Genomic DNA, 15,218 nt, shown 5'->3' with positions numbered 1-15,218 from the left:
AGTTCTTTTATCTTTATGTAGGCTTCTTGGAGTCTGCCTGGTACATTCATGACTCAGGAATCAGTCAAATTTCTAGACAGAATTCATTCACAGAATTTGTAGTTCCTAATCCTGGCTCTACCTTGTCTGATTCTTCCTTATTTTCCATTATCTGTGATTGCCTAAATTCTGTAATCTGGAATATTAGGCCAAAAAGACTGTGCAATTATATATCACTCTTTTAGTTAACAGACCAACTATGGCTGTCCTCAGGCTAAAAGTCTTAAAAAAAAATAGAACCACTACATTCAAATATGTTAGAATGATCTGAAATGATTATGTCTTTATTTTCCCTTTGTTCTTTTTGTTTTTATTCATTTTATAAATTCGCTATTTAAGATTGTACATAGTATAAAACTTATTCTTTTGGATATACTGTTCTTTTCTTCCAACCTTCAGCTCCCATCCAGAATATGCCTAGCTTTTATTTATTCTCCACTATCCTTATGTAATTTGTTTTGGTACTATGCCCAGAGTTTATAGATGCTATTTGTGAGAGGGTCGGTTCAGTGCAAGTTTTCTCAGCCAATACTGAAAACAAAATTCTCTTCTAAATATTACTTTAAAATAAAATAAATATGAAATTTCCTAAATTGTCAACTATAATAAATTATAATCAGACATTTAAAATATTATATAAATGTGTCTATTCTGAAATCTATAAACCAAAATAAACAGGTTCCTATAAGTAGATGACTCATGGAAAGAAATCAAGGTAATTCACATTTTTTTTTTTTTATAAAATGTAAGTTGAAAAATACAACTATGCCTTTATGGAACCAGAAGAAAATGATCCAAAGCATATTAATAAGGCAATATCCTCCTTTCTGTGATGTCTCTTTGGAAATAGGAACCAAAGATATTCTAGGTGGGCTATTTTTTCTGGCAAGTCATCCTGCCTCATCCACACATTATGTATTGAGTTGCTTTCTGGTAATACAACTCAATAGGCTACTTGAAAAACCTCTAAGTAAGTTAAAATGTATTTTATCCTACTTAATAAGAGGAAGCTACAACCACATACCTATTTTCATTTCAACTCACTGCTTGAGGGTAATTTATAAAGGATCAATAGCAAAACTGTTACTTGTGAGTTTATTTTACCAAGCATTTGGCTGTGTCAATCCATTTCATAACTGCCTCTGATTGTTAAACATCCCTGGGGAAATGTCTTCCATGCATCCAATTCCACACTCACTCTCTTCTAGTACACATGAGATGTGTGATTAAAAAATGAATTCATAATAAGCCTTCCATTAAAGAGCACTTGCAGCAAGTTAACAAATTCAGCAAAGGACCAGTAATGCAATGCATATGCCAAGAGGCAGACAACAATTCTGTCTATTAAATCAACGAAGAGCCAGAAACAAAGGCATTCTTAATGAATACACCAGTAAATTCATTAAAACAAATTTAATCTTGGTAGCTAAATCCTGAAAGCTCAGAAGCCACCTGGGATGTGGCTACTTGCCCCACCATTAAAAGTCATTTGGATAGCTCCTGGCTGACTAGGAGCAGAGGACAGATTTAAAAAAGCTTTAGTGGAACTTTGTTGTCACAGAAGAAATACCTCCCCTAAATATAAAATGAAGGAAAGATGTGATGATTTTCTTCCTCAGGCTAAAGAGTCAGGAAAGGAATATTTCTCTTGCTGGGCAGAAAGCACAGCCTCAAGAAGGTTTGGGGATGTTACGGAGTGTTTCCACTGTCCTAAATGAAAGGCAGTTAGCCCAGTAGATCCTGCAACAGTGACATAAATATGGTGAAAAGTCAAGTAAAGCAGCTCCAAACTTTCTAAAAGCTAGCTGCTATTATCTTCATGGGGGCATGGTTACACAGATGTCTCCATCATGCCACCCACCACACGGCACACAGTTCTTCAATGCCACAGAGACATTTTTTGTGTGCAAAGGCAATTATCACCAGTGAAACAGTCATTCAGTTATTCAATGAGTTCTGGCTTCCAACTGACATTGGTTTTTGTTTGTTTCGTTTTGTTTTGCTTTTGTTTTTGTTTTTGTTTTGTATCTGAGTATAAATTGACCTAATAATCAACCTAATTCATTCTCCAGAATCCAAATTTGACTTATGCTCAGTTTTGAGCTTCTATATTAATCCAACTCCATGCCCTTTCAGGTTTAAGATTTTGTTATCCTTGTAATACAAATTATGCGAGGGGTGGCAATGAATCAGCAGCTGTCAGAACAAATGTTCAGCAAACAAGTCTTGGATTTGGGAGAGCTTTGTATTACTGCACCTACAGGTTTCAATGAAAAGAATCATATATATATTTTTTAAATCTAGGAAAAGAACATTTATAACTTAAAAATAATTGGGCAAATGAGGCTATATATTTGTACCTCATTCTTTTTTTTTTTTTATTTTAACTTGACCAGAGAGGGACAGAATGAGAGAGAGAGAGTGCATGTGTGTGTGTGAGAGAGAGAGAGAAAGAAAGTGAGAAAACAAACCACTGGGTCCAGGGTTCGAACTGTGATTGGCCACGTGGGAGTCCAGTGCCCTGAACTACCACGCCACCTGCCAGCCCTGTACTTTATTCTTAAAAAAAAGAGATAATAAGTCAAGTTCCTTTTCATAATTTCTAGGGTTGATAACCTTTAAACGAATAATTCTATAAACTACTTTATAAAACCACCTCTTAAAACTATGCAAGATACACATGAGTACACACACACACACACACACACACACATTCATTCTTGTTCTGTATCACAAAAGCCCTGTTATTTTGCCAATACTCTTTACCTAAATAAGATAGTAGTTGAAAGTAAGCAAAGCACAGATCTGTTCGGCTAGCATCTTCCTACTAATCAAAATAATTACTACAGTGATCAAAAAAAATCAAGACTATCTTTTAAGAATAAAACTCTGCAGCAAAGATACTCCTATGAATGGTCTTGTCAATATTACACTCATAGAAAGTGTTATCTAACGGTGGCACAGATGATTAGCTGTCCCCCAGAATTTATCTTCTCTCTTGCACAGTACAGAATTAGAGCTGGGAAGCAGAAACCCAACCAGGACACATTACCTGGTCTCGTTTATAGCACGGTGCAGTAGAACAACTAGATCTCACCAAGGGAGAGCAAACAGAAGGAACGAGTGTCACCATCAGGCTACATTATTTAGAACTAGGGATATCTTCATCTTGATCTATTTTCCTCTCTGCTGGCGAGATGACAAATCTAACCTAACATGAAAACCACTCCTTAACCAGGAACACCCTGGGTTCTTCCATAAGCAAGAAATAGACTTTGAATATGTTCAATACATTTATTGGTCAGTTATTATAGCTCATCATCACCCCAATACACACCCTAAAAGGAGAACTTTTCAAAAACTCCAGAAGTTTTGTGATTCTATGGTATACAGTAATGCTCCAAACTGGCTCAATCAATAGAAACTAATCTAAAACATTATAAGGAACAACATCTAAGATTAAAAAGTAATCAGAAGGAAGCTTCTTACATTTCTGAAGCAGAAGGGAGGTGCTTCTTCTGCTCCATGCTGCTTGTGATAATCTGCCCAGTCGAAGTCCTGGCCAGAGTAACCTGAGAATGACAAAACAGAGATAAAACAGCAATGGTTAACCTATAATCCCAAACAAATGAACAGCATTACTGTGCATCAGTGATTAAAATAAGAACAGATACAAAACTAGGTCCCCTCTTAAGTCTGACAGCACTTCAGATGTTATGAGGACCAGATGAAACATGTCGGAAAAATGGTAAAGTGCTAAAAACAGGTATAGGTACCACCATCATCAAATTGTACCTCCTGGAACCAGATGAAGGAGGGCGGAACTTCCTATCAGAGTGCCTGCCAGGAGGAATATCTGCTACAGGAAAGAGGAACTGAGGCAGGATATAACACAAAGCACATCTTCACAACCCACTTTGTGGAACTAGATGATGATGTCTCCCTTCACGTGAATTCTGAGTTTATGAGAATTTAATTCTCAATGTCTTCATGAAAACTAAGAGACTTGATTGGGGATGGGGGAAGGAATAGTATGGGAGGGTGTAATTGTGAAAGAGTACCAGAAGGTAGAGAAGAGGGCAAATAAGCAGAGGTGTCAGAGATAAAGTCCCCAAAGAAATGAAAGATAAGGAGGAATGTAGACCTCGCCTTGGAACTGAACTTCTGAGGAAGCCAGAAAATGAGAACTGGGAAAGATAAGCCAGTCTGGTATGAAGATTTAGGGGCAGATCTGAGATTTTACAAGGGGTATAAGAAACAACTATTCATATACACTGAATTTAACTAAATGTAGATCTACCTAAGTGCTTTTCTTCTTTCTTTCCTTACTCACTTCATGGGGTGGAGCCTGGAGGGGTGCAACTACACAACGTATATCCATCATGACAGCTGTGGCCAGATACGGGAAGAAGTGAAAGAAAATAATCCCAAATCACATAGAAGGAAGGTGTAACCCTCACAGGAAAATGCCTCCTACTATAAGCATCATCCTCACAAAGTCAAACCAATGAACAAGTATGCAGGGAAAAAGGGACGATATGTTTTTCGTTTTTCCTGTAAACAAAAAATGGAAATTAAAATTATAGACCAATTACGATGAACTGAAAATGTATAAAATCACTATTATATTCATTTAGTGTGTTTTATTTGTTGAAGTGTATGTGAAATAAATTTTTTAAGTCTTCCAATAGTTTAATAGAAAGAATGTAGACATTTAAAAAAAATCCTCACTGTCATGAACATAAATTGAGATTTTTCTGCTGTAGTATAAGCTGAATCAAAAAAAGAAATAAAAAATCCAATAGTGTATTAATTTTTTTTTTCCATTCACTTGCCATGCTGACAGTGCAAATACAAATCTGGTCTAAATGTACAGACTCTCAGGCAACAATGTACAGCTTTCTTTGTCCTCCATGCTAAGAGACGTAAAAGCTTAAGGGCCAAACAATACCAAATGTATAGGCTTCAAAAATCATCTAAGTATGGGGGACCAGCAGTTAGCGTAGTGACTATGTCGCTGGACTCTCATGTAGTCGACCGCGGTTCGTCCCCGACCCGGTGGCTTAAACTCACGCCTGGCACGCCTGGCACATGTGCGTGTGTGCCCAAGATCCAGAGAGGAGAATGGAGGAGAAGGGATTGCGGCATGGCCATCTCCCCTGGGGGGTGATTTCTCGCTTTCTGTCTCTCTGTCTCTATCTGGCAAGCGCACGCGCCCTATAGCAAAATCCTCTCAAAAAAAATAAATAATCTAAGTGGGGCATTCGCTAGTTTTAGCTAAGATACATCTGGGAACACTGACAAGTGATCACTTACATACAATAATGTGAAGTAAATTTTTTGAAAAATACACTTTAGTGGAACAATCCTTAAAGATACACCAGAGGAACAGGTTTCAGGGATCAGTCAATTTTTGTTTCAGCCTCTGTGAATGCATGTTCTAAAAATCTAAAGTTTAGTTCTCTTTCCCTAAGCTGAGTGCTTCCTATCATGTCAGAATCTATGTTATGAAGTAACAATGGCTTTATCAATTGCCTAGGACCTCAACAGCTTCATGGAAGTCTGGGAAATGTTCACGCATGAGGTTACCGCCTTAGCTGACTTAAAACTGCCCCATACAATGGTATTTATCAACCCTTAGTGAAGCCTTTTAAAAAACAGAGTGAAAATGGGTTAAAGAAGGCAAATACAGCATCTGCCTTTAGAGCTCTCAACTCAGGAATTCTCTCAATTATGAAATTTTGCAGAGAAGTTATTTGTCTTTCTCAAAATCCAGGTGATGACAGCATTCTTTACTCCAGATCTGGCATCTTTTCATCATCACTGTCTTGTGAATCATCATCTGTTCCATCTACTTCTGGTAAATCTACATCCTCATCACCGCCCATGTCGTTCATCATCTCAGAGAAACGATCAAAATTAGACATTTATAAGGGGATTTTATAAAGTGAATTTTTGACCAAAGTCCTCCAATATCTTTTTCCTCTATTACCATAAATCCTATAACAGCAAATTTACTTAACATGGGAACTTCTAGTTACTAAATTCCACAGGTGCACAGTGACCACAGAAATCCTGTATTAAAGAAACTCAAGGGACCAGCAGTTAGCATAATGGTTATGTCGCTGAACTCTCATGTAGTCAACCGTGGTTCGAGTCCTGGACCCGGTGACTTAAAACTCACGCCAGGCACATATGTGTGCATGCCCAAGATCCCAAGAGGAGAGTGGAGGAGAAGGGATTGTGACGTGGCCATCCCCACTGGGGCGGGGGGGGGGGGTGATTTCTCACTTTCTATCTCTCTGTCTTTCTGGTGAGGGCATGTGCCCTACAGCAAAAACTGCTCCAAAAAAAAAAGGCAAATTTGATTTACTTACTTTTTTTTTTTTTTTAATGAGAAGAAGACATTTAAAGCAGCTGTCTTTCTCTGGTCCCAGAGACTGATAGTAGACCCTTCCATGCCCTGCTGATCATCATCATCAGAGTTATCGCCTCTTTTTTTAACGCATCTATTTCATTCTATAAAGACGGACAACCATTTCTTCCCAAAGAGGCAGGAAGAAGTCTCAAGACTTCTGAGATGCTGTATATTCTTCCCAGCTAGAATAGTTTCAAAGAGGTTCTTTAAGTGTTTCCATCTGGCTTTTCCCTAACCCTTCTCTCCAGTCTAATGTCTCTTGCATCAGAGGTTTCTGGAAGGGACCAAACTAACTTCTTTCTGAACATTTTTAAACAAAACAAAACATATTTTAAATAAGGTAAGGTAATGTGAGTTTCTCTACAGCTAACGTAACTCCACTTTGAGTGTCACATTTCTAGAACTGTTTTGGAGTAAATCCTTGCATTCATGCAAAGAACAGAAAAACTGGTCAAGGCCCCCCAAACTGGTGCGAAGTTTCCTAACCGTACTAAAACCACTGAACCCCAAAAGAGGACTTGGTTCTAATAGTAGTACGTTTTACCTCAATGTCAAAGTAAATTAGATTTTCAATACCTGACTTTCTCATCTACAATTTCCCAAAATAATGAGAAATGTTTTAAGATTCCCGCTGTCTGTCATATTCTATGATTCAGAGCTGCAGTATCTAATTATTTAAGTGTTACTACTTAGGATTTCTTCGTTTGTTTGTTTGTTTTTCCTTCTCTCTGTAGTAAATTCCCTTCTCTCCTAGGAGAAAAGTGTGACAGGTTTATGGAGAAAGGTTCTGTAGCAGGTCTCCTCTGGGAGACCTCACGCCTCAATCTTTGAGGACAAGATAAATCTCTGAAACATAGATCTTGTTTGTCTGGGTCTTTGGCAATGGCCGTGTTCAAGTCAAGATCACTTTCTATTCTAATATCTCTTCTATCTCTTCCTGGACTTCTTCTTCCTTAGTTCATTTTGTGAGCTAAAAAATACTTTCTGAGATCATAACAGAATCAGGGAGATCACATAGGAAAAGACTAAATAGATGAATAGCAGACAACTTTCTGATACAACATGGCATTTTAGTATGCTTTATAGTCAATATCTATTCGGATAAAACTTTGTTGTTTAGAAGACACCCCTACTCTTCACATAAGCATTCATCTGGGTTTTCTATCATCATCTTCCAGTGGGTTTTAACCCACTCCATAAAATGTCATGCTCCCTATTTTCTTGGACCTGCAGTCAGTCGTTCTATACAACCGATCTTCAACACTCTATCTGTGGGGAGTCATTTTTAATCGAATAATTTCTAGATATAATAAAGTCTTGCTAGATATTTTCTAAGCAACAATTAATTATTCTGCCCCTAGAACATGTTCATTTCCTTGAACGTTTGAACAGCTTAGACTTCTCCTCCTCCCCCTTCTCTTAGAGACCTTTATTCACTTCATCACTTAAAATTCTTTTCCTTAGGGCTGATAATGAGCTCTCTTTGTAAGGCAGTTTTGTGACAGCTCAGAAAATAACTGCTACATAAAAACAAATTGCTGCGGATTGTATAATAGAGACAACAGGGGTCAATTATACTCATTAATCAACAAAGACAGAACAAGAAGTACTAAGGCTTAACTGTAGCCAGGAAAACATGTTTTAAATCTGGAGGGAGGGAGGGAAATAACAGAGGGGGAGAAGAAAATAAAACCCCTCAGGCTATTAAAACTTGCGACAAGCTGCTATGGGAGACTGTTGAACCACAACCATTAGAGTTATTTAAGCTTTTATTAGTGTTTATTCTCAGTGAAGTTCCAACTATTACAGGTCCAAAAGGGAAGAGGTTGATGACCCATTTCCTTATAATATAAATTAATTGACATGTAACAGGTCCATTTGGAAATATTACTATTGGCAGTGCAAATGGACAATTCTTTTGAAATGCTATTTGGCAGTAAAAAATGTTCATACCTTTTAACACAACGATTTTACATCTGGGAACTTATCCCATAAAAACACTTTAAAAACTGAAAAAGTGTTATACATTAAGATACTTACAGCATTAGAGTGATAACTGGTGGGAAAAGATAATCAACTTTCCATGCAACAATAGGAAAAAATAATGAGACTTATCTAAGTACATGAAAGTCATAATATTCCACACAGTTTTTAAAAATAATAATAATAAAAACAATGATTTATGGATCTAGATGAAAAAACTAAATTCCATTGTTTTAAAAAACCCAGAAAAAAAAAAAAAAAAAAAAACAGAGAAACTGTAAGAAAACCTGAATAATAGATATTACAGTGATTAGGTAGCAGGGCTCATAGCTACTTTTGTCTTTGACCTCTTTGGATTTTCCAAATTTTCAATAATAATCATGAAACTATTTTGGTAATAAAAAATATTTGAAACATGGTATCTTTGCTCTATTTTATTTATATACTTATGTATTTATTTATTTATTTTAGACTTTTGTTATAGCGCACATGTGCTCGAGAGAGAGAGAGAGGAAAAGTGAGAAATCACCCTCTGGAGGGGAATGGCCATGCCCTAATCCCTTCTTCTCCACTCTCCTCTCTGGATTTTTGGGCACACACGCACATGCACCCAGTGTGATTTTCAAGCCAAGTCCATGACTCAAACCGTGCAGCCAGCCATGTGGGATCCAATGCCATAACCACCAAAGCCACCTGCTGGCCTACTCTATTTCAGAAGATAATCAAGTCACTGGCCAGTCAATCAAGACTCTACTAAGCATGGGAATACACCTTGCCTGCCTCCTCATAGTCATCCTCTTGCTATTGTTTTGTAAAAGGAATTCTGTTTTTATCCAGAAATCAAGCCTCTCATAAGCACTAGGATGTAAATAACGACTGCCTTGAGACAATCATGGTAGCCTCGTGCCCCTTGTCTGTGACTTGGGATGGGGCTAGAAAAAAGGCAAAAAGATTGTGCTCTCAATAAAAGATACATGCAGGGATAAAGCTCCTCTTATATGAGGGATGACTATTCAAAAGTGTAGAATCTTAATTTTTATAAATAGCAAAAGATTTGCTATTTTGTTTGCCACCTACCTGATCGGCAAAATGAAAAACAGTAGTAAGAATCCACCATTCTGAAGGCTGTTGAGAAACACATACTTTTCACGCATTTCCAGCGGGAGTGTAACTTGAAAAACCACTGCCAATGTTAATTTGGTAAAGTGTCCAAATCTTCAAAAATATGCCCAACCTCCCACCTAGCCAGTTGCTCATATATTTATATATCCAATCACTCAAAAATACGGATTAACTGTATGCCACAGGCATGGTAGATTCTACCACTTGGGACACAGACATGAACAAAACCTACAAAAATTCTTACCCTCACAGAGCTCACATTTCAGTGAGAGAAGACAGAAAAGGCACAAATATAAAAGGTCAGGTGTTGCCAAGTGTTAAAGAAGAAGTGGAACAGGAACTCAGGGACAGCTGCACCTACAAACAGAGTGGCCAGCAAGGCCTCGATGATGCCAAGGTGAAATCTGGCAGAGGCATCTAGAGTTGAGGAAGTGAGGGTGCCACTGTCTAAGGAAGTATGAACCAGGGACAGGGGCTTGCAAGTGCAAAAGTCTAGCAGCGCATCAGGGATGTTCAAGGGTTGGCAAGAACAACCATGGGCTAGAGCACAGTGAGCAGGGAAGACAGAGCAGGTGCTCCATTTTGGAGTCCAGAGGGACTTCTGTGCAAACCTTGTATGTGGAAAAGCCAAATTGAAAACAACAAACCAGAACAGCAGGGAAGTGTTCAATAAACTTCCTACACGGGTCACGGGACTCTCCACAGTCATTCCAAAATAGTAGACATTTTGGCATGACCCAGCATAGATACACATCAAATACACAAGCTATTTTCAGAGCTGTCAGACACCAGTAAGCAACAAGAGCTAGTTATGAAATCCAATAAAGTAATTAAATAGGTGTACAAAGTTGCCTATTCAAGGAAACAAATCTAAAGGGATGTAGAGCAAGTTATTTTATTTGGTTATGAATATGCATTAATATTTGTAACTTTTTAAATTATTTTTAAAAATCGAAGTCCTTTGGCACCAGCAGTTAGCGTAATGGCTATGTCGCTGGACTCCCACGTAGTCTACTGCAGTTCGCGTCCTGAACCCGGTGGCTTAAAACTCACACCCGGCGCATGTGCGTGCGTGCCCAAGAACCCGAAAGGAGAATGGAGGAGAAGGGATTGTGGCGTGGCCACTCCCCCCACCCCACGGGGAGTGATTTCTCGCTTTCTGTCTCTCTGTCTCTCTCTGTCTGTCTAGCGAGCACACGTGCCCTATAGCAAAAATCTCTCAAAAAAAAAAAAATCGAAATCCTTCAAAGCAAGAACACTTTCTAAAATGAGGAAATGCATTCATTTGTTCAGTAACTCTCTTTGCCAGAGTCTAATTTGTTGCTGGTATGACAAGGATGGAAAGGGCATTGACCTAGTTTTCTCAAGCCCAGTAGCTGCTCAAAGTGGCAGACACACACCTAACACACCTAACATCCTTTGAGGGTCAGGATATATGCTGTTGTAAGGGTTGTAGTGGTTTTATCAGAAAACTTAGCAACATAATACATTCCTAAAAAACATAGATACATGAATACTTCTAAAATCACCTGGCAATATGTACAGTGCACATTCTATACACAGACTTCAAAATTTAAGTAAAAAGGCAAACTTTTATAAAAGCTTCTACATCCTTACACCAATAAAGCAAAGAATGGTGTTTAGAAAAAAAAAAAAATCTATGGCATAATTCCCAGACCTAGTGTTGCTGCAACATAAGAAATATAATAAACTACCTCAAAGGAAAATTAAAAAAAAAAAAACCACCACTGTGAAATCCACGACCTCTAAATACTAATTTATTTTAATTACAAAAATAAATAAGATATATTCCACTCTCACAAGATGTTAAGACTCCATAAATAAAGCTGTGACTTTGTTATAACTACAGACACTTGGAAAATCATTCCCTAAAATTCTAATTTTCCAACTGCTTTGAAATCTAGACCATTTCAATCATGTAGAAGTCATGGCCCATTGACATCAGCTATTTCTGTTGTGGGCCGCCAAGATTTCCCCAAATTACTGAGATGGATGGATTTTATGGAAATATCAGTGAGAGAAAACATCAATAAAGTGTGAATATAGTTATTAGATTTAGAATCTTAAGACCAGTGGTTTCCTTTTTCTTTTTTTTTTTTTAATTGCCAGAGAGTGTGTGTAATTACCAGAGAGAAACAAAGAGAGAGAGAAAAAAACCTTTAGTGGGGTGTAACCTCTCTGTGATCCCTTTTCCTGCATTTCTCCAGCCCTCAGGATCCGAGGCACCTGTGCGCATGCCTCTGACATGTTTTTCAAGCTTCCAGGATTGAAAACTCAGGCTTTAATTCTATTTTTCCATTTACTTTTTTAAAAAGTTTTATTTATTTATTTATTTATTTATTTTGCTCACGATGGAGAGTACACGCACCTGTGAGAGAGAACCCTACACAGGGCCTCACTGTGCTATAATCCCCTTTCTTTAGTCCTCCAGTTCATCAAGATGTTGGGCATGCACACGGGCACCCAGGTGTTTTTCAGGCCAACCCAGGGATCAAATCCTGGGCTGGCCATGTGGCTTTCCCTGCTATAGTTTATATATAAGGAACTGTGCCACAAGAGGCTAAATCTCCACAAACTTCTGAAGTTCCCAGGTAGATAACATTAGTGGTGAAACTTTTTTATTTTTTTGGAGATTTTGAAAAAGGCAACTTTCACTTTCAGTAAGGGAAGGAACTGTTTCAAAGAAACCATGAAGACAATTTCAACTCACCAAACATCTCAAATACTTGGGGGATAGAAAAGAAATAACAATGGCGACTAAATATTAAAGCTTAAAATATGAAAATGTTTAATTTTATATTTTTGTGCAGTCCTTCTATTGCCTTTTAAGAGCTCAATAATTACAGTAATACACAGCAATTCTCTTAACATTAGAAACTACAAGTGTCCATATAGGCACATTCATTTTCCTAGTAAATATCTAAGCCATGTCAACAATCTTTTCTGAAATGTGGTTTTGACAATTTATAGGAAATGTGTTTAAAAATCCTAAAAATACTAGCCAATGTGACACCTCTGTCATAATGGGATAACCAAGCAGACAAAATATAGACACCCATTTTGTCTTTCTACTACATGAGAAAAATATCTGGCTTTTTTTTTTTTAAGAGAGAGATTTTTGCTATAGGGCATATGCACACGTCAGAGAGACAGAAAGCAAGAAATCACCCCTTGGCGGAATGGCCATGCCACAGTCCCTTTTCTTCTATTCTCTCAGGATTTGAGGCACACACGCATCCACACCCAGCATGCATTTCAAGCCATTGGGTCTAGGACTCAAACCATGGTTAGCCATGTCTGAGTCCAGTGCCTTAACCACTACACCAACTGCTGGCCCAGTATACCTGACCATTTTTGCAAAGTCTAGACAATGAGCATTTCAGATACTTAGCAAGTTTTCTTTAGATGACATGGGATTAATTCTCATCCCCCCCACAAACACAAACACGTGCTTCACAGGAAAATTAGGACAAAACGATGGACCTAAAGGTTATAAACTCTACTGGTGACCTGTTATTGAAATCCCACAGCAATAAAGAACTTAGTATCTACTACCAACAGATCACTGATCATACAAAACCTACACGGTCATATTAAAAACTTCATAGACTGGGGCCAGCAGGTGGTATTTGGAGCACCAAACTCCTACATGGTTGACCGCGGTTCAAGTCCCAGACCTGGAAGCTTGCTTTCTCACTTTCCCCCTCTCTCTCTTTCTCTGTCTCTCTCTGTCAAATTAAAAAATAATAATAGTAATTCATAAAATCAAATAAATAACACTTTTCTAATAAAATTCTCAGACTATTATTTAATTGTTTCTATGGGATACCAGGGGAATACCATAGGTGTCTCCATTTGATGGTCTTGAAAACTGAGTCAGTTATTTGGCTCAGGTCACAAAACTGGCCAAAACCAATTTGGAAACAGACACTTAGGGCTCTCAAACTGGAGCCCTCATCACTGTCATCCAGACCCAGGCTCAGGATCAGGAACCTCCTCCTTGCCACTGACAATTCCTGTAACCTTGAGCACATTATGTAACTTTTCTGTAACTAAGTTCCCTTATATTATTATTATTATTATTATTACTTAAGAGACAGGCTTTCATTATGTTTGCCAAGCTATTCTCAAACTCACGATCCTCTTGCTTCAGCCCCCTCAGTAGCTGGGACTACAGGGTCACACTATCACGCCCAGGATTATAATAATGTTTTGAGGATTAAATGAGTTAAACATCTGCCAGTACTCCTTGGTTCTAGAACACCAAAAATACAATCCTACTGTACTACTGAAGGCTAGTCACTTAATACCGAATCTGCTACAGGCTAGTCTGCATTCTTGTCTGTTTGCTTTATGCCATTTACTTATATCTGCAACAGCTGTGCCATGAGGAAAAGCCCCAAGGAGGAAAAAAATGAAATGTTCATTATGATGAGTAATGACAGTGTATTAAACCTTCAAACACAATCTTCTAAAACAGTTTCCAGTGTTAAAAAAAGTATATTTAATGATAAATATCTTTTACCCTAGGAATATTCTAATGCCTCATTACAGGAAGAGGAGCCTTAAACCTGGGGAGGTGCCTAGCCAGGTTCGATGAGATGGAACCAGTAAACAGTGCGACATGAAAGTTCACCATATCATCGCTACGTTGCAACGCCACTGCACAACTTTGATTTCAAGCGTTGACAGCTGAAATGGAAATGTTCTAAAGCATCTCCTCCACAAGGGAAAAATGAGGACAGAAGCCCATCAGAATACAAAGATAAGCTCAACACAGCATAATTACATGATGTGCGCAGTATATGGTGGCCACCAGGCAAATGGGAACCTAACCTTTGAGCATAAATTATTCTCGCAATATGGTTAATGCCACAAGTAATCTAGTCTCTAAAGATCTGAAAAGGTTAGTACAACATGCCTGCATTATTTAAGGTTGCCTGTTAAAATCCACCTCCCCACTCCCCCAACACAAATTGATTTTGCTAATATCTTTCCAACGTTCTCTACTCTTTCCTTTATTGTCTTTCTAATATTCTCCCCTTTCGTCTTATTTGCTCTCTTTTTGAATAAACCTGGGCTCTATGGGGGACAACAAACCACAATGCTATACTGTTATTAATACCAGAGTGGTACTTACTAAGAATATGGTTCTTGGATCCCAGTGTAACATTATTTTAATGCATCCTGGCTTCCATTTTATTTAATGTACTACAGCATCCTTGTTAGATATCTGAGAGCAATTGAACTCAGGGAAAATATGGGTTGTTGGAAATAAAATCAACAAACATGCTTTATTAGCATTTTTTTATATTGAAAGCCACTTCTCAAACATTTTCTAATCTTTAACCTCAATCATTCAGCAATGCTGCATCCTCTGTCGCTATACAGCATCAGATAGCTGCCAGTGACACACCTGATGGGAAACCAGGGCTGACAGATAGCTGAAAAGCCCAAGGCCATACACCGTACCAGAGGAGGGAGTTGTAATTAAACCTATGTCAAGCTAAGCGCACCACGATATAAGGGATCTGCAAATAAGTTTATGAAAAATGTGTATTATGAAAAATTTGCTTGGATTGCAATAAACTTGGCACCAAAAGAAACTCAGACTTTCTCTTTTTTCCGTTTTTGA

The 15,218-nt window shown here is 38.0% G+C and overlaps 1 protein-coding gene across 5 annotated transcripts in view; it reads right to left on the bottom strand.

Annotated features, from left to right (window-relative positions):
• The window catches only part of SFMBT2 (Scm like with four mbt domains 2), a 264,272-nt gene that overhangs the window by 85,407 nt on the left and 163,647 nt on the right, over positions 1 to 15,218 (bottom strand). For all 5 annotated transcript variants that reach the window (XM_006150049.3, XM_027772467.1, XM_014588412.2 and 2 more), the window contains one exon: positions 3,529 to 3,611. In XM_006150049.3, the coding sequence (XP_006150111.1) occupies positions 3,529 to 3,611 (83 nt within the window). The remainder of the gene's footprint in view (positions 1 to 3,528; positions 3,612 to 15,218) is intronic.

Source organism: Tupaia chinensis, unplaced genomic scaffold (assembly GCF_000334495.1).
Source record: "Tupaia chinensis unplaced genomic scaffold, TupChi_1.0 Scaffold000275_1, whole genome shotgun sequence".
NCBI lineage: Eukaryota > Metazoa > Chordata > Mammalia > Scandentia > Tupaiidae > Tupaia > Tupaia belangeri.
Note: the sequence above shows the minus strand (reverse complement) of the source record. Positions and strands in the feature narration are given on the sequence as shown.